Source organism: Podarcis pityusensis, assembly GCF_964106645.2.
Source record: "Podarcis pityusensis genome assembly, chromosome: 16".
NCBI lineage: Eukaryota > Metazoa > Chordata > Lepidosauria > Squamata > Lacertidae > Podarcis > Podarcis pityusensis.
In genome coordinates, this window is record NC_138041.1 from 15,514,251 (window position 1) to 15,533,101 (window position 18,851).

At 51.0% G+C, this 18,851-nt stretch overlaps 1 protein-coding gene across 1 annotated transcript; it reads left to right on the forward strand.

Moving 5' to 3' along the window:
• Positions 1 to 1,067: 1,067 nt before the first annotated feature.
• SCYL1 (SCY1 like pseudokinase 1) lies at positions 1,068 to 18,158 on the forward strand. The gene is made up of 17 exons (XM_080985918.1): positions 1,068 to 1,883; positions 3,314 to 3,454; positions 4,967 to 5,089; positions 5,860 to 6,080; positions 7,198 to 7,288; positions 8,197 to 8,352; positions 8,666 to 8,824; positions 9,460 to 9,567; positions 11,412 to 11,525; positions 11,731 to 11,886; positions 13,077 to 13,265; positions 14,530 to 14,605; positions 14,740 to 14,925; positions 15,435 to 15,568; positions 16,243 to 16,521; positions 17,373 to 17,439; positions 17,546 to 18,158. Exons 1-17 carry the CDS (start codon positions 1,764 to 1,766, stop codon positions 17,668 to 17,670), a joined length of 2,445 nt encoding a protein of 814 aa, XP_080842044.1. The 5' UTR covers positions 1,068 to 1,763; the 3' UTR covers positions 17,671 to 18,158.
• Positions 18,159 to 18,851: the final 693 nt, after the last annotated feature.

The following is an 18,851-nucleotide window of genomic DNA, read 5'->3' on the forward strand; positions in this document are numbered from 1 at the left end:
TAGGCTGGCCAGGTGTCTGCTGACCTGCTGACCTATCATGATGTCACAGCTTCACTTGAGAATATTATAGCAATTCAAATACAATAAATGCAAATATATATAACTTTCCAGTTTAAAACATAACCCAACAGTAATGTTTATAACATGATTGGGGGGGAAGGCATGGATAAAGAATTCCTTATAAATTCAGGGGTCACCTGATAAAACTGATGAGCAGTAGATTCAGGACAAGCACAATAATGCATTTTGTTGGTACTATATAGTGTGACAAACTGCGTTATTGGAAATGCTTCATTCTACAGTATTTGGCATGGTTTTATTGTTTATAAGAATAACGAAGCCCATGGAAGTGCCTTCAGCTTAAAGTATGGTCTGGCTTGTTTATAAATTTGTATTATCATTTTATTTTATTTTTTTCACCCATCACTGTCTAATTCCTGTAATAAGGAAAATAGAGAAACCATTAATAACAAAATAGCTGAAATAATAAGAAGCAGATGCTGGACTAGATGGGGCTCTTTCTGTGTTCTACCCTTTGCATTGGGCTGCTCACATCTCCTCAAAGCAAGAAAGAGACTTGGGAAGTCTTGAACTTCTTGCTTTCTTCCCCCTTCAGCAGCTGATATTCTGGCTAATAATAATAACAACAACAACAATAATAATTTATTATTTATACCCTGCCCATATCCTTAGACAAAGTGAGAGGGCTGCCTCAGGTAGCAGCAGCAGCTCCTACACCCCGTTTATCCTGACCTTCTCCACTTCTTTAGCTATCTGCTGCTGTTGGAAGGGCAGAGTTGTGGGTGCCACGTGACCTGTCCTGCACCCCCATAACTAACCAGTGGTCCCGAGGTACAGAGATGACACTCCCCCTTGGGCAACACTGAAGTCAGTTTCAACTACCAACCCAGTTGTTTTGTGGATATGGAAAACTGGAGGGCATCTTACTGCATCCGAGGAGTGGGGAGAGGAGATGTCAGGGGTCTTGGGAGCCCCTTCTCTTTCTTTCTCCACCCGCAGGGGAAACATCTGAGCCGAGAGTCATGGGAAGTGAAACGTGTTGGATACATGAAGCTATCACTCCGGGTTACGCTGCTTCTGAGCATGTGTGGAGCGCGCTTCCAAAGTTGGAGTGGGTGGACGGGCAGCAGTCAGTGTTTGAAACAGGGATTTGGGGTTGATAGGAAATGCCCCCCTCCCCAATCGAGCGGATTCTCTCCCCCACAAAAAAAAATATATACCCCAATGAATTGGGTACTGTATATGGGTAGCAATTCCCAATGAATTCAATGGGAGGTTGCAGTGGGTGGACTAGATGACTCTTGGGAGTCCCTTCCGACTCTAAAGTTCTATGCTTCCAGGGCCCTCGGGTAAGCGCGTCAAAGATCTCGGTGTTGGCGCGTCTCGTGTGAATGCAGCGCGTTCCCCTTTCCCGCCGCAGTACGGGCCGCCGCTTTTTGGCCAGGGGTGCGCCTCCCTCTCCCCATCCTTGCACGTGTGAGTGCAGCGCCACGAGAAGCCCTCGCGTCTCGGAGGCCCTCTCCTCCGCCGCCGGCGCTCTGTGCATGCTCGGGCGCGCCCTCTCTCCAAGCACTTCCGGGGCTGCGAAGAGGATCCGGGGCTAAGCCAGCCTCCCGGCCGGCCGAGGAAAACAGCGCCTGCCTAGCTGGCGGGGCTGGTGACGTCCGCGGAGCCGCCTCCGCTGCTGCTGCCGCCGCTGCCCACCGGGGTCCCCGTCCCCGACCTCCAGCCGGGGAGCCGCCATGTGGTTCTTCTCCCGGGACCCGATCCGGGACTTCCCCTTCGAGGTCGTCTCGCCTCCGGAGGCGCCGCCGCTGCCCTTGCCGGGGGGATCCTGGCTGCTGCACCGCGGCAGGAGGAAGGTCTGTCCGCTCGCCTTTCTCTGTGCGCACGCGCGGGGAGGAGGGGGCGCAGGCTGAAGTCCAACCGGGAGAGAGAGAGAGATGGGAAAGGGTTTTCTCCCCTCCCCACTTCATTGGAGTTGCCGAACCCATTGCCCCGGGCAGAGCCTCATCTGGATTGAGGGTGGGGGTGGCAAGTCTTCCCCAGTTCTCCAGTGCGTGCAGGGTGGGAGATGCAATGTTGGGGTGCCCTTAAAAAGACGGGAGGCCGCATCTGTGCTGCTGAAATGGAGGAAGGAGCTGGGAGAAGCACCCTTCTCCCACTTTTTGTGAGCTGGAAAAGTGATCTCTTCAGCCCCACGCGGAGGTCTTCTGTGGGGAGGGCCACAGTGCATAGGAGGCCAAGAATTTCACTCCAAGCCAGTCTCTGTCTGTTTACTTCAGCTCAACCTACCTCACAGGGTTGTTGTCAAGCTAAGATATAGCAGCACCCTAAGGACGCGGGTGGCGCTGTGAGTTAAACCACAGAGCCTAGGACTTGCCGAATGAATCTCCATGACGGGGTGAGCTCCTGTTGCTCGGTCCCAGCTCCTGCCAACCTAGCAGTTCGAAAGCATGTCAAAGTGCAAGTAGATAAATAGGTACCACTCCGGCGGGAAGGTAAACTGTGTTTCCGTGCACTGCTCTGGTTCGCCAGAAGCGGCTTAGTCATGCTGCCCACGTGATCCGGAAGCTGTACGCCGGCTCCCTCGGCCAATAAAGCGAGATGAGCGCCGCAACCCCAGAGTCGGTCACAATGGACCTAATGGTTAGGGGTCCCTTTACCTTTAAGGTGCTATGGCACGCAGAAGGGTCATAGGTTCAGCCTCCAGTTAGGAATGTCAGGGAGCTGCTGATGGGGAAGACTGGGCTAGATGTTTTGACCCAGTCCAAGGCAGTCTGCGCCCTCCCCGCATTCAGGGAATTGTTCTCCTCCTCCGCCATCTTGGGAGCTGCTCCACCCCAGAGGGAGCTGCCGTCACCATTGCTGGTCCGATCCTGCTGCCCCAGGTCCAGTCTTAGAGTGTGAGGTGTCTGCCTCAGGCAAGTGACTTTGGGTGTTGTGAAATGGCTATTTAATTTGTGTTTTTTCTATTGAAGAACGCGGGGCAAGTTCCTGTATCGCAATATTTACTGTATTTAGCTATGATTCCTGCATGGACCCATTGATCGTTTGGGTCTCTTCCAACTCTGAAATTCTACGGTTCTGCTCTCAGGAGGCCACTTTGGGGGCTTAGTGCCTTGGGTGCTTACAATCATAGGGTCAAGCTTTGGTACTTTGCACCCTGGCTTTGAAGCCTGGGAGGTGGTGGGAACCCCTGTTCCACTTCAAAAAGCAAAAGGTCTCCTTGCTCCTCAGCAGCTGCAAAGAGAGCTCAACGTCCTTTTCTTTCTTTCTTTCTTTCCGACAGGCCACGGGGGAACCAGTGTCTCTGTTTGTGTACGATGTGAAACCCGGCAACGAAGAACAGACTCAGATCGCCAAGGCGGCCTTCAAACACCTCAAAACCCTACGGCACCCCAATATCCTGTCCTACATTGACGGGTTAGAGGTAGTATATTGAGGGGATTTGCTAAAGGGGTTTTTTTTGTTTGTGGAGTGCAAGGCAGGCCTAAGACATTTTGGCACCTGCGGTGAGGCCCAAAACGGCATCCCGTCAGCCAGGGAAGGAGTGACTGATCAGGGAAGGTCTCCATCAGGAACAAGGGGGGAACGAACATGTGGGGAACAAGGCTGGGAGCAGACCAGCAGCACCTCCTATTCTCCAAGAGGCTGCTGTCAAGGTTACGTGGGGTAGGTCTGCTGAGGAGGCGGCAGACCCGACCTCCAAGGTTTCAGGTCCTCCAGAACTCTTCATCGGGCTGGTTCGGGGTTTGGGAGCCTGTGAGAGCCCTGCAGATGACACTGGGCCCTCAATTCAAACCTTCCCAGCTTTCTTGCCGGGGCTGATGGGAGTCGTAGTCCATCAGTTTGTGGAGGAGGTGGGAAACTGAGGTTGGAGCTACAGAGTTTGCATTTAGCTGCCCTAGTTAAGATGGAATGTGGCTGAGGAGGTAGGAATGTGCTGTGGAGGTTTCGGGCAATAGAATAGAATAGAATCAAAGAAGATTGGATACAAAACCTCATGTGCTATGCAGAAATGGCAAAACTTACCGGGGAAAATAAGACATCAAGAGAACAAACTTTTTATTTATTTATAAAAGAATGGAAATGGTTTATAGAATATGTACAAATACATTGTAAACAGATAAGGACGTTGGCAGGATTATTGTAACAGCCTGCAGTTTCATTAGAGTAAATAGTTAAAGTAGATGGATAAAAGAATAAGTTAAGTTAATTTAGAATAGGCAGGAAATGATAAATAGAAATGTAAGGAACCACAGAAAGAGAAGTAAGTAAGTAAGTTTTGAAATGTTAAAATGACTGTAAAACTCTTGAAATGTTTTTAACTAAAAATCACAAATAAAATAAAAATTGTAATATAACAATAACAGCAACAACAATAATTTTATTATTTATAGCCCCAGATCTGTCTGCATCTTTATGCAAAACACACAGAGGCTCCTTTGTAGGTATAAAAAGCAGAAATAAAGGAAGCCCAGGCTGTTTGTAGATTTCTTTTAAAAGCTGGAGAAAGAATTAGGAGATGCCCTATGGGGGGAAAACACATATTGACTCCAGCCACTGGGTTTCTTTCCCTCTTAGATGGTGGAACCTCAGAAGGTGGCGGACTCTCCTTCATTGGAGGTTGTGTGGCCACCTTGCCTGGGATTCTTTAGCTGGGATTCCTGCGTTTCAGGGTATTGGACTAGATGAACCTTGGGGGTTCCCTTCCAACTCTACAGTGTTGTGATTCTGTGACTCAGTTCTGGCAAAAGAAAGTGAGGGTCCTAGTGAGGAGCGTGAAAGGGAGGGGGCTGTGGTTCAGTGGTCCTGTGAGAAGCTGCTGCTTGTGGATTGTATTGAGCTGGAGCAACCAGAGTCGGATGTGCAATGAGGCAGCTTTCTGGGTTTTTAAAGTAGACGTTACTCCTAACATGGTGACGTGTCTTTGTTTTGGCAGACGGAAAAATGCTTGCATGTGGTGACGGAGCCAGTGATGCCGCTTCCGGCCTACCTGGAGTCCAGAGGCGAAGAGCGAGAGCTGAGCGAGCTGGAGATCTCGTGGGGCCTCCATCAGATTGTGGTGAGATGTGTGGGGTGTCTTGGGAGAGGACTGCTTGCTGCCCCTGGGCCCAGGACCCTGCAGACGGGGAAAACACCTGCTGCTTTGAGTGGAGCGGGACTGTGGCCCTCCCCATGTTGCTGGACTACAACTCCCATGCCCCTTACCATCACCCATGCAGACTGGGGTTGATGGGAGGGGTAGTCCAAAAACATCTGGAATTCACTTCCTCCAGAAGCTGTGATGGCCACTCTAGGCCATGTGGGCATCCCATGAAACTGGATGTTGGAGGATTTGGGATGGATAAGAGAAAGTCCTTCTTCCCACAGCACTATGGAACTCACTTCCACAGGAGGCAGGAATGGCCACCGGCTTGAGGGGCTTGAAAAGGAAGATTGGACAAAATCATGGAGGGGATGACTATCAATGGCTGTGAGCCATGAGGGCTGTGTCCTCCACGATCAGAGGCAGCAGCGCTTCTAAATACCAATTGCGGAAAATCGCAGGAGGGGAGAGAGCTCTTGTGGTCGAATCCTGCTTGCAGGTTCTCCACAGGCACTCTGAGAACAGGATGCTGGCCTCTTGGCCTGATCCGTCAGGCTCTCCTTACGTTCTCATGGAGGCCACCGGATTGGTGGTTCTCATGGAGGCCACCGGATTGGTGAAGGCTGATGCTTTTGAAGAGTATAATAAAACAAACGAGGCTTTGTGGGAGAGTTGATGGGGAGCAGGGTGGAGATCTCTGTCCTGCTAACCACCTGCTTCCTTCTTGGGGCCGATGGCCTTCCTAGAAAGCCCTCAGCTTCTTGGTCAACGACTGCCACCTCATCCACAACCACGTCTGCCCGGCGGCCATCTTTGTGGACCGTGCTGGCGAGTGGAAGCTGGGCGGTTTGGACTACATGTACTCAGCTCAGGGGGATGCTGCCGTGCCGAGGAAAGGGGTCCCCGAGCTGGAGAAGTACGACCCTCCTGAGTTAGCAGACAGCAGCAAGAGCGTTGGAGAAAAATGGTGAGCTTGCTTGGCTTCCCCCCGCACCCTTTCTTTTAAAAAGCAGCCAACCCCCTTCTAGTTTGGTCCAGCCTCTAAAATGCAAGCAGTGAGGTTTCCGTTCACCTCTGCCGGTAAGGTGTGGTGGTTAGAAAGTTGGACTGGGGAGATCCAGGTTCAAATCCCACTGCTCAGCCCTGAATCTCTCCGGGTGACCTTGTAGCACTCGCTGTCTCTTGGCCTGATCTCCCTGGCAGGCTTGTTGTGAGAATAAAATGAGGGAAGAAAGGAAGTGCCTTGTTAAAGTTGCTTGTTAAATTTATCAGTCCCCTCATGCCATGAGCCTCTGGGTGACCCCGAGAAGCTTGAGCAGGATATGCATGAAATAAAAAAATGAAAACAAGGGGTGTTCTCCAGATCCCTGCCTCTTAAGAAGACAGCTTTCAGTCAGGGCTGTGGCTCAGTCAAGACCTTAACTGTGCAAACCTAAAGTTTTGGTATGTGCTTGAGTTCCCTCCCGCAAAATATGGACTGCCTGTAAGCCCCTGGAGCCAAAACACCCTGCAAGTTTTGAGCAAGCAAGTCAAGATGGAAGCTGAATAAATATTATTTTATTGGATTTCTATTCCAAATTTTTCTCCAAGGAGCTCTGGGTGGCGTATTTGGTTCTCCTGCTCCTCCTCTAATCCCCACGACAACCCTGTGAGGTTGTGACTGGCCCAAAGTCACACTCAGTGAGCTTTTAGTACAAAGTGGGGGATTTGAACCCCGGTCTCTTCCAGGTCCTAGCCAGATACTCTAACCACTCTGGCTCTCAGGTTCCTCAGGACTCTCCTGAGCTTGCCATAGCATATCAAGGCAGCTGCCTCACTGGAATCAGGGCAAGTTAGGAATATTTGTTTCTCCTTAGACTGTCAATAAGTTATGGGCATCAGTCAAGACTTTAAAAAAATACAGAATTTCTGTTTTCAGATGGCAAAGTGGGGTGGGCTACTTGGAAAGGGATTAGCAGTGGCCAAAATAAGGCAGAGGTGCATGGGTGCTCGTGTACCTATATGTCAGTCAGAGCTGTGGGTTTTTTTGGGGGGGGGAGGCTTTAATCAAACACGCTTAACCACCCCTTTCTGTGTTGTGACAGGTCAGCCGACATGTGGCGCCTTGGCTGCCTCATCTGGGAGGTCTTCAATGGCCCCCTGCCTCGGCCATCTTCCCTCCGGTCTCTTGGCAAGGTGTGTGTACCTCTCTGTCCTGGAAAAAACAGCAGCCTTGTAGGTTAGCAGGGTGGAGTCACGTGCCACTGGAGGGCTGCTGGAGCTGGTGGAACAATCTCAGGCTCCTGAAGACCTTAGGCTTTAGAGGAGCAATGGGGGACCCGTGGCTCTCCCGATGTTGCTAGAAAAAAAACACCAATCATTAAAAAGCAATTAAGCAATTAAGCATTGATAAAATTAAATCTATATCTATCTATCATCTATCTATCTATCTATCTCTGTCATCTATCTATCTATCATCTATCTATCTGTCTGTCTATCTATCTAAACTATCATCTATATATCTATATCTATCTATCTATTTATCTATTTATTTATCTATTTATCTATTTATCTATTTATCTATTTATCTATTTATCTATTTATCTATTTATCTATTTATCTATCATCTATCTAATCTCATCTATATCTATCGATCTATCGATCTATCTATCTATCATCTATTTATCTGTATCTATCTATCATCTATCTATCTATCTATCTATCATCTATCATCTATCATCTATCTATCTATCTATCTATCTATCTATCTATCTATCTATCTATCTAAGATAATTGCAATAAAAACATCACAACACCAGCCCTTTCCTTTAAAATCAGCCAGCCTGTTAGGACAAGAATTCTAACGGGGCAACAATTAGGGAGCCAGTCTGGCTTCTCTAGCAAGGGAGTTCCTAAGGCTGTGAGCGGCCACATTTGACAGGCCTTATCTTCCTAACTGGCTGTAGGACCATAGTAGGAAGGTTGCAAGGGGGGAGTGTGCAGAAGGCCTGGACTGCCCCCCTCTCTCCCAACTCCTGCGTCTCTTGCCTTTCAAGGACGTCATGACTCTTCTCCCTTGCTGCCTCTCCCCCCTTGTCTTCCAGATCCCCAAGTCTTTGGTCCCCCATTATTGCGAGCTGGTGGGTGCCAACCCCAAGCTGCGGCCCAACCCGGCCAAGTTCCTGCAGAACTGCCAGGGGCCGGGGGGCTTCATGGACAACAGCTTTGTGGAGACCAACCTCTTCCTGGAGGAGATCCAGGTGAGTGGGAGGGCGAATCCTGGCTTTTTGCCCTGCAGGGGCAAAGTGCGGGTGTCCTTTGATCTTCTGTTACGACTGAGCCACAGCTCAGTGGTGGAGCGCGGTTAGAAACAGGAATCCGAGGACAGCAGCTTGCAAAGCCTTGACCTGCCCTGGGTAACTGCTGCCAGTCAGCGCTGCCAAAAGAGCTGAGCTGGCCTCCTGTTTCCAGAGGGGGAGCAACAGCCCCATTAGTCTCATGCAAACAAGGGGACGCCCAGGCCTCAGCCAGGTCGTGGCTGTGAGCCGGTGACTTCTTTTATCCTCTCCCCAGATTAAGGAGCCCGCGGAGCGGCAGAAGTTCTTCCAGGAGCTCAGCGCGAACCTGGACTCCTTCCCTGAGGATTTCTGCCGCCACAAGGTCCTCCCACAACTGCTGACGGCGTTTGAGTTTGGCAGCGCTGGGGCTGTCATCCTCATTCCACTCTTCAAGGTGAGCGGCCCCCTGGACCGGGGACAGGCGCACTCTGTGTGAGCCCAGAGGAAGCGTCCCTTTTGCCCCACCAGGGTGCTCTGTCTTAACACAGACTCCCTCAGTGAAACAGGGAATAGCTGTAGCATCTGAGGAGGCAAGGAAGGGAGAAGGGAGTGTGGCTCAGTAGCAGAGCACCTGCTAGGCCTCTGCTCACCTGAGTTTCAGACTACAACTCCCATCACTTCCAGTTTAATGTTGTAGCAGGTAATTATAACAAATATGAATTATAACAAATATGAATTATAACACTCATAATAATAACAGGGCTATAAATTGCATTTTCATAATTAACAGCCACATCAGGTCTGCCTTTTGAGCACCGGGGGTGCTAATTGCTGTAACACAAACCCACAAGTAAGTCCCATTGAGTTTGGTGGGGCTTATTCCGGAATGAGTATGGAATTGCAGCCTTAGCTGACTGATCATAGAATCCTAGATTTATGGGGTTGGAAGGGGCCACCAAAGGGCATCTAGTCCAACCCCAACTGATCTACCAGTTAGAACTGAGGCACAGAACAATACATGTTTGTTTTAGGTGTCCATGTTACCTAATAGTATATGGATTTTTGTTTTTTTTTGTTTTGTCACTGCAGGTGGGGAAATTCTTGAACGCCCAGGAATACCAGCAAAAAATCATTCCCGTCATTGTGAAGATGTTCTCCTCTCCAGACCGGGCAATGAGGATCCGGCTGTTGCAACAGGTACAAGGGGTGGGGGGTGCACAACAGACTGCCATGGGGGTGGGGGTGGGGGGAGGTGTTGCACCCAGCTTAGGAGGGGTGTTAATCCCATTAGAAAAAAGCATATGAGCTTGTTATCACCCAGACTCCTGAGCTCAGAGTGTAACGATGCACTCCTAGCCAGGTCTACCTGAATGAAAGTCCTGCTGAGTTCAGTGGGATGTTTTCCCAGGTAAGTGTGTATAACAGTGGTTCCCAGTTAGGGGTCTGGGGACCCCTGAGGGTCCTCAGAACTCACTCGGGGGCTTTGCAGCCCCATCCCTCGCCTCTCCCCCAACTAATTTTTTGTCATTTTTGCATGGTAATTTATGGTCTGTTGCTTTTTAGTATAACTAAAACCCTTTGCTTATTAGAGGCTACCGCACATTTTGTTCAAAATATTGCTTTGCAGAGGTAACTACCATAGTATCAAAAATTTCAAAAGTAGGGGGTCCATGGCTTGGCTTTTGAAAAATAATGGATCCTCAGTAATTAGCTAATTGGGAACTCCTGGTGTATAGCATTGCAGGCTAAGACAGCATTCACCATCCTGGCGTCCTCCAGATGTGGTTGGACTACAACTCCCATCATCCTCAGCCAGACACTGATGGGAGTTGTAGTCCAGCAACATCTGGAGGGGGCCAGGATAGCGCAGGATGGCTGAATCATGGAGTAGAGGGTTGGATTAGACTAGTCTTCCTCAGTCTCCCACCGGAATGTTGACCAATGCATTACATAATATTTATTTAGGGCATTTTTATACCCTGCTCTTCAGCCAAAAAGGCTCCTACAGCAGCTCACAAACAATCGAAACAAGACAGTCCCTACCCACAGGCTTACAATCTTTAAAAACTATGACATGGAGAGCAGAGGAAAATAAGAATCAAAACTCAGGCACCAATTTCTGAATGGTTATTCCCATAATGACCAGTTGGCCCATTTCAGGGGCAGGAGATGGTTCCCAGCAAAGCTGATGAAGTGAGGCTTCTTCCCACCTCTCCCACTGAGGCTGTCTAGTGGAATGGTTTCCTCTGGTGACAAGGGAGGGGAGTAGAGACCTAATGGGGCTGGCCTGTCACAGCAGAGCCGATGGAGGGCACTCTGCTTCCCAGCTCTCAGTATGATAAAATGCCCCATGTTAGCCAGAAACATCATAACCAGACACTGGAGAGACCTGTCAGGAGTAAGCATGGACCAACGGTACCAAATAGTATGGGAAACAGCCTTACTAGAAAAATTAACCAATAAACTGAAACTGACACAGGGACAAATAGAAGAAGACACCTTCACCCCAGTATGGCTCCCCTTTATCACATACACAGCCCAGCAAGACACTGACAAAAATCCACCAACAACATACAAATCAATATGGCTAACCTGATCCAAAACACCCCCCCTCACACATTGCCACCTGACCCCACCAGAAACATCGCCACCCGACCCCACCCCCACTCACCTTTCCCCCCTCCACCTCTTTCCCCATTTTCTTCCTAATGTCTCAACAAATGAAACTGATCTGTAAAAAATGTTACTTGAATAAAAAAAGAGAGAGACACTGCACATACTTTTGTAAACCAAAAAAATCTTTAATTAACCCCCCCCCCCCCCCAAAATGCCCCATGTTAGGATCCCTTTCCCCCTTCCTTATGAGTTCCGAGTCCTGGATCTGAATCTTCAGCAGGGACGACCTGGGTTTGAAAGCATGTGAGGAAGGGCATTGTGGGTGGTGGTCTGGGTCCTGAGAAGCAGGCCTCTTTCACCCAGCAAGTCCTTTGCTGACTGTGCTTCCCCCCACTCTCTCTGCATGTGCCCCTCTAATCTGCCAGATGGAGCACTTCATCCAGTATCTGAACGAACCCACGGTCAACACCCAGATCTTCCCCCACGTGGTCCACGGCTTCCTGGACACCAACCCGGCCATTCGTGAGCAGACAGTGAAGGTGAGGGGCCGTGGGATGTTGAGAGCCAGGATGCGAGAGGCTCTTTAGTTTAACCCGCTTCCGCAGGAGACAATGATGGCCCCCGACTTAGAGGGCATTAAAAGAGGATCAGACGTACCTCTCTTGGAAGAGAGGGCCATTGATGGCTACGAGCCAGGACATGGCTGACCCTTGACCTCTCCCTTTCCTCTCTCCCCGCTGGCAGTCTATGCTGCTGCTGGCTCCCAAGCTGAACGAGAACAACCTCAACGTGGAGCTCATGAAGCACTTTGCCCGCCTACAGGCCCGGGACGAACAGGGCCCCATCCGTTGCAACACCACCGTGTGCCTCGGCAAGATCGGGCCCTACCTCAGCGCAAGCGTGAGTGGAGATGCCTCGTGGGTGTGGGAGGGCTTTCTGGAGCAGCAGGCGTGGGGAGAGATGCCTATTTCATTACAGTGATACCTCAGGTTAAGTACTTAATTTGTTCCAGAGGTCTGTTCTTAACCTGAAACTGTGCTTAACCTGAAGCACCACTTTAGCTAATGGGGCCTCCTGCCGCTGCCGCGCCGCCAGAGCCCGATTTCTGTTCTTATCCTGAAGCAAAGTTCTTAACCTGAAGCACTATTTCTGGGTTAGCGGAGTGTGTAACCTGAAGCACTATTTCTGGGTTAGCGGAGTGTGTAACCTAAAGTGTATGTAACCTGAAGCGTATGTAACCTGAGGTACCACTGTATTCATTTATTGCATTTATAGCCCACCTTTCCTCCCAAGGTGGCGCACTTGGTTCCCCACCATTTATCGTATTTTTTGCTCTATAATATACATTTTTCCCCTCCTAAAAAGTAAGGGGAAATCTGTGTGCATCTTATGGAGCGAATGCTGGCTGCGCAGCTATCCCAGAAGCCAGAACAGCAAGAGGGATTGTTGCTTTCGCTGCACAGTGATCCCTCTTGCTCTTCTGGCTTCTGGGATAGCCACACGAAACCTCCTCAGGGCAGCGGGAGGAATGTTCCTCCTGCCCTGAAGAGGCTTTGCGCGGCTAATCTAGAAGCCAGAACAGCAAGAGGGATCGCTGCGCAGCGAAAGCAGCGATCCCTCTTGCTGTTCTGGCTTCTGGGATTCAGAATATTTTTTTTCTTGTTTTCCTCCTCCAAAAACTAGGTGTGTCTTATGGTCTGGTGCGTCTTATAGAGCGAAAAATACGGTAATCCCCCAAACGACAACCCTGCAAGGTAGGTTAGGCTGGGAGGCAGGGACTGGCCCAACGTCACTCAGTAAGCCTCATGGCCGAGTTGGGATTTGAACCATGGTCTCCCAGGTCCCAGTTCTCATTTAATCCCCCAAAACAATCACCCTGTGAGGTAGGTTAGGCTGGGAGGCAGTGACTGGCCCCAAAGGTCACCCAGTGAGCTTCATGGCCAAGTGGGGATTTGAACCCTGGTGTCTTCCAGGGGAGATGGAAGAAGATGGACGGGTTGTGATTCCTGCGTTGCAGAGGGTTGGACTAGATGACCCCTGTGGTCCCTTCCGACTACAGTTCTGTGATTCTATGACCCTTTTAATTGCAGACAAGGCAGAGCGTCCTGATCTCAGCCTTCAGCCGGGCCACCAAGGACCCCTTTGCCCCCTCTCGCGCTGCTGGGGTCCTGGGCTTTGCAGCCACCCACAACTTCTACTCTATGAAAGACTGTGCCTTCAAAATCTTGCCCGTCCTCTGTACGCTGACGGTGGACCCAGAGAAGACTGTCCGGGACCAGGTGAGCTGCGGGACCAGGGAGGAGGGGTGCTGAGTGAAACCCCTTTTGGGGGAGGCACTGGGTATCCTTGGGCCTCCCTTTGAGGTCCACAGTCTTTTCTGTAGCCCTAAAAATCCACCCCACTAATTTTGCTTTCCCAGATGTCTCTGCCCACCACCACAATTTGCCACCAAACTATGACTTTCCATGCACAACTCTCCCCCCTCCTCCCAGCACCTCCAGAATTTGTCCACCAGCGACTTTGCATTGCAGGAGGTTGGGCTAGATGGGAATTCTGTATGATTTTTGCTTGCCTGGTTCAAGACTCCTGCCTGCAATTCAGGGATATGTTTTATTTTATAGTGAAGCAGATTTGCATATACTTTATATTGTGCTTAATAATAATATTTTGTGCATTATGGTTAAAATGCTATTTTAATCTGACCGTAGAATTACTCAGTTGCTTATATTATGAATTTATGAATGGGCTTCATGGAGGAGAAGTCTGCCAGTAGCTACCAGCTATGAAGGCTTTTCTCTACTGCAAGAACAGGCTGCTTGGAGTAGGTGGCCCATTGGCCTGATCCTGCAAGCTTTCCTTATGGGGCTCAGGTCCTCTTGGCTGGTTTTCCATGGGCACCTGGTCGGCCACTGTCAGAAAAGGGGTGGATCTACACTCATGGTTCATAACGTGAAGGAAGGGTTAAGGAATGATTTTCGTAATGTAATGAACACATTCTTGTACAGTGGAACCTTGGTTCTCGAACTTAATCCGTTCCAGAAGTCCATTCGACTCCCAAAACGGTTTGAAAACCAAGGTGTGGCTTCCAGTTGGCTTCAGGAGCTTCCTGCACTCAAGCAAAAGCTGTGTCAGACGTTCGGCTTCTGAAAAACATTCACAAACCGGAACACTTACTTCCGGGTTTGTGGCGTTCGGGAGCCGATTTGTTAATCAACTAAGCCGTTCGAGAACCAAGGTACCCCTGTAATGTTAATAATGCATTATTAAAATGGGGCACCAGAGGGCGCTGCAAAGCAACCAGGAACCAGCAATAGGGAAACTGCTTTGTAAAGATAAGGAATGTTTTTAATTTGCCAGTATGCCCTGTGATGTTTTAGAACAATATATCTAATACCGTTCTTATAACGTTATAGCCTGGCCTCATCCGGCAGGCTCCAATGTCCTTATGCTGTTAGCATTTGCTGTGTGTTGCACGGTGCACTTGAGCCTGACGTCTTCGCATCCAGGTGAGTGTTTTACAGGTGACCCCTCTTTCTCTCTCAGGCCTTCAAGGCGATGCGGAGCTTCATTACCAAACTGGAAACCGTTTCTGAAGACCCGTCTCAGCTCTCTGAGCTTGGTGAGCCGCCCTCCGTGATGGCGGGGTGGGTGGAATGGGGACAAGTGTGTGGGGAGGAGGAGGAGCAGCATTTGGCCCTCCCCTCACGTCGAAGCAGACAGCACTGAATTGACCATTTTGCGCCCTCCCTGCAGAGAAGGACGTCCAGGCTGCCTCGGCTGGCCCAGGGGCGAGTGCAGCTGCCAGTTGGGCTGGCTGGGCCGTGACGGGGGTCTCGTCTCTCACGTCGAAACTGATCCGGACCAACGCCGGAGGGCTGCCAGTGGCCGAGCAGGCGCCTGAGGGGGCCCCTGCCAGCACACCAGAGCCCCCCAAATCAGGTCAGTGGAGGCAGGGAAAGTTAATGGGGGTATTGGCACAGAAGGTGTCTTGTCTCGGGGCAGCAAAGGCTGTAGGGCTGTAGTGGTTAGAGTCTTGGACTAGGACTTAGGAGAGACCAGAGTTCAAATCCCCACTCACTGGGTGTGACCTCGGAAAAGTGGCTGCCTCTCAGCCTAGCCTACCTCATGGGGTTGTTGTTGAGGGAATTAAATGAGGACTGGGACTAGAGACAGACCAGGGATCAAATCCCCACCCAGACATCATGAAGCTCACTAGGTGACCTTAGCTCCTGTGAGGCCTACCTCACAGGGCTGTTGTGGATATTAAATGAGGAAGAGGGGAGAACCCTGTTCGCCACCTAGAGCCCTTTGGAGAAAAAGGTGGGGTAGAAATGCAAACTAACAAACGAGGCCCGTTCTGTGGGTCTTTATTTGCCACAGCAATTCTGCTAGCCCAGTGCCTTCTTCCGCTAGCCAGATACAGATGCTTGGCTACTTCTTTTTTTAAGGAGCGGGCCAACCCTCTGCCCCAGAAGGGGCAGCCCCGGCATCATCCAGCCATTGGGACCTGGAGGAGGAGGTGACGGAGGAGGAGGAGAGTGCAGCAGACCGATGGGATGATGAGGATTGGGGCAGTCTGGAGGTAAGAGGGAGAGAAAGTGGAGGCAGGCGGGGGGCAGTTGGCACACACACCAGAGCGATGTGGGGCTTGCTCGCCTGTCCCCGTGCAGGGCTATCAGGTGGTGGCATGGGCGAATATTCCTACCTGTCTCTGCAGAGCTCATTTGCCATGGCAACAGTGCTGCTGGGCTCTTCAGCCTTGCATGGGCTCCGGGGCTCAGTTGAGGGCACCTCCCTTTTATTTTCTTCTCCAAAGAGGCAAGCCAGCCCAGCTGTGATTCCTGCATTGCCAGGGGTTGGACTAGATGACCCTTAGGGTCCCTTCCTGCTCCACAATTCTATGATTCCATGACGGGAACCAACCTGGGCAGCCAAGAAGTCTGGAGGGAGGGTGGTACATCTGCAGTGGGGCCCTTTCTGCTTTCCATAGGTTGGAGGGGGCAGCTGGAGCCCAGCAGGCATGGCCTTTGGGCCATTGCATAGGAGGAGATATTTGGTGTGGGAAGAGGACAACCCTGGGGTGTGGTATACCCCACTCCCAAATCTCTGGGTTTGGGTGCTTTCTGGCTTCTAAGCTTGCCATGGAAACACCATTCCTGTCTCGGCGGTCATGTGGACTAGAAACCTCCCCGTTTTAAAGAAAAACTCCTATTCCATTTTAACAGCAGGGGTTTGTCCTTGTCGCCTTATTCCCAGACCACTTCCACCGCCGGGAAGGCAGAGACTGACTGGAGCGCCTCTGCCTGGGACCTGGAGCCTTCCTGGAGCCAAAAGAAGACACAGCGCCCCACTGCAGATGGGGGTTGGGGCGGCGCCTGCGAGGGGGACTTGACCCCTGGCCTGGGCCAGAGGTCTACCACAGCCCCGCCAGATGGGACCAAACTGGCCAGCGATTACAACTGGGAGAGCCTTGGCAGCGCAGACAAGCCGGACCCGTTTTCCTCTCTTGCGGAGAAGCCAGCAGCGGACAGGCAGGTGCGAGGAGACCCGGCCAGCCTCCTGTCTCAAGAGCTTGCTTTGACTAGTCCAGGCTCTGAGTCGCAACTTTTGGGGAAGGGACTTCACTCAGGCACGGGGATAGTGCTTTGTGCGCAGAAGGAAATTGGGTTCCCTAGAAAGCTGCCCATCACCTCAAGGTCCCGGAGTGGGTTGCAACATTTAATCTATTTAGAAAAGTTCAAAACATGCATCCTTCACGGTCAGACTAGGTGGCAGGCACCTCTGGACACCAGAGGCATTTAAGCAGAGGTTGGGCAGCCAGCGGTCAAGGATTCTTTAGCTGCAATTCCCACATTGCAGGGTGGTGGGCTAGAGGCCCTTGGGGTCCCTTCAAGGTTACAGTTCTATGATCTTCCTCTCTTTTGGGGAAGGGCTGTAGCTCAGGGCTTAGAGGACATGCAGCAGCACGCAGAAAACCTCTTGCCCAGTCCCCAATACCATCAGGTAGGGTCCGGGGAAAAGATTCCTGCCAGAGACCCTGGGGGGCCACTGCTGTCGATTGTTAAAGACGCTGAGAGTAGTTACAGTACTCCCCTTAAAAGAGCTACAATTCCCAGAGTGGTTTAGTAATCAGCCCCTCATCCCAGGGAATTCTGGGAATTGTAGTTCTGTGAGGTGCATAGCAGGCATCCTGACAACCTTCATCACCTTTAACAAACTGCAACTCCTAGAATTCTGAGCGGTAAGAGACTGCTTCAAAGGTATTGTGCAGATGGGGCTTTAGTCTGGCTGGTAACTGTCTAAATATCTTAACGGGTGGGGAAGGAGCTGCCCCTTCCAGGGTCTCTTATCTCTCTATTCTCCTTGACTCTTTCTCCTCTGTCTAGAGGAACGTGGAGGCGCTGGGCGACTGGGACCTCCAAGACAACTGGGAGGCGCTGGAGTCAGAGCAAGGCAAGTCACCCCTTCCTGCCCCCCTTCCCTTGTAGCTTCCCTGGGGCTTATGGAGAGGCCAGCCTGTGACCCAGACTCAGGGGGGGCTCTCTTTGTGCTTTTTCAGGACCCAGCAAGGCTGAACTAGCACGGAAAAAGCGAGAGGAGCGGAAGCAAGAGATGGAGGCCCGGCGAGCAGAGCGGAAGGCGGCCAAGGGACCCATGAAGCTGGGGGCCAGGAAGCTGGACTGACACACCCCATCCCTTTTACTTTTTTATTAGGGGGGTAGCAGGCTGCCGGTGGGGGAGGGCAGAAGAAGGGCTGTTTCTGGCATGTCTCCAAATCTCTTCCTTCCCCTAGGTTGTTTTTTTTCTGGGCAGGGGGAGAGGGAGAAGATGCAGAGCCTGGTGGGGTTTTTTTTTGGGGGGGGGGGAGTTTGCTACCTCCATCATCGCTTGCCAAGAAGCGTTTCCAGTTCACTGAGTCTTCCCCCTCCAGTGACGGAGACGCCTTGAATTCCAAATGCCCCCCCAGGGGGGGCAGGGAGAAGTTACCCAGTGGGGGGGAGACAGTCTCTCTCTCTCTCCTTCTGTGTCCATAGAGTAGCTATTCTGTACAGCGGCTGGTGTTCCAGCACGGGATGTATGTTTGTATGTGTGTGAAATGTGATTCTTGCCTGTTTCATTGGTTTATGCAGAAGCCGACAAATAAATTAACTCTTTACCGATAATGTAAAAAAGCCTTCCATGCCAGCCATGCCACCTATGCCGGCAGGGTGAAGCTGCACCTGCGGGACAGCAGAGGCCTGCCTGCATCTGCTATTAGCCATGATGGCTGTACTGAATGTCGCACTACAGTGCTACCTCGGGTTAAGAACTTAATTCGTTCCGGAGGTCCGTTCTTAACCTGAAACCGTTCTTAACCTGAAACACCACTTTAGCTAATGGGGCCTCCTGCTGCTGCTGCGCCGCCAGAGCACAATTTCTGTTCTCATCCTGAAGCAAAGTTCTTAACCCGAGGTACTATTTCTGGGTTAGCAGAGTCTGTAACCTGAAGCGTCTGTAACCTAAGGTACCACTGTGCTGCTTCTGAATACCTGTTGCTGGAAAAACAGGAGGGCTCTTTTGCTTAAATCCTTCTTGTGGGTTTCCCACAGGTATCTGGTGGGAAACAGGATGCTGGCCTGATCCAGCAGACTCTTATCATCTCTGCCTTTGCAGCTTAAAGGTAGGCGTGGGGTGCCTGGGCTCCTCCAGTGATGGGGCATGCAACTCCCCTCTTCCCCAGCCAGCTCAGCCAGTCATCAGGGTTCAGGGGAGTTGGAATCTAAACAATGGCTGGAGGGGACACAGGCAGAGTGTGCCTTTCTGCTCCCCAGGATACAGAAATAGTAAGGGATACACACACACACACACACACCTGGTGCACCCAT

What these genes read in the sequence shown, in the direction of transcription:
- SCYL1 (XM_080985918.1), top strand. Translation starts at nt 1,764, where the DNA reads ATGTGGTTCTTCTCCCGGGACCCGATCCGGGACTTCCCCTTCGAGGTC. An exon ending in CCTACATTGACGGGTTAGAG is followed by an intron (nt 3,455 to 4,966) that starts GTAGTATATTGA and finishes TTGTTTTGGCAG; the next exon opens with ACGGAAAAATGCTTGCATGT. An exon ending in ACCAGAGCCCCCCAAATCAG is followed by an intron (nt 14,926 to 15,434) that starts GTCAGTGGAGGC and finishes TCTTTTTTTAAG; the next exon opens with GAGCGGGCCAACCCTCTGCC.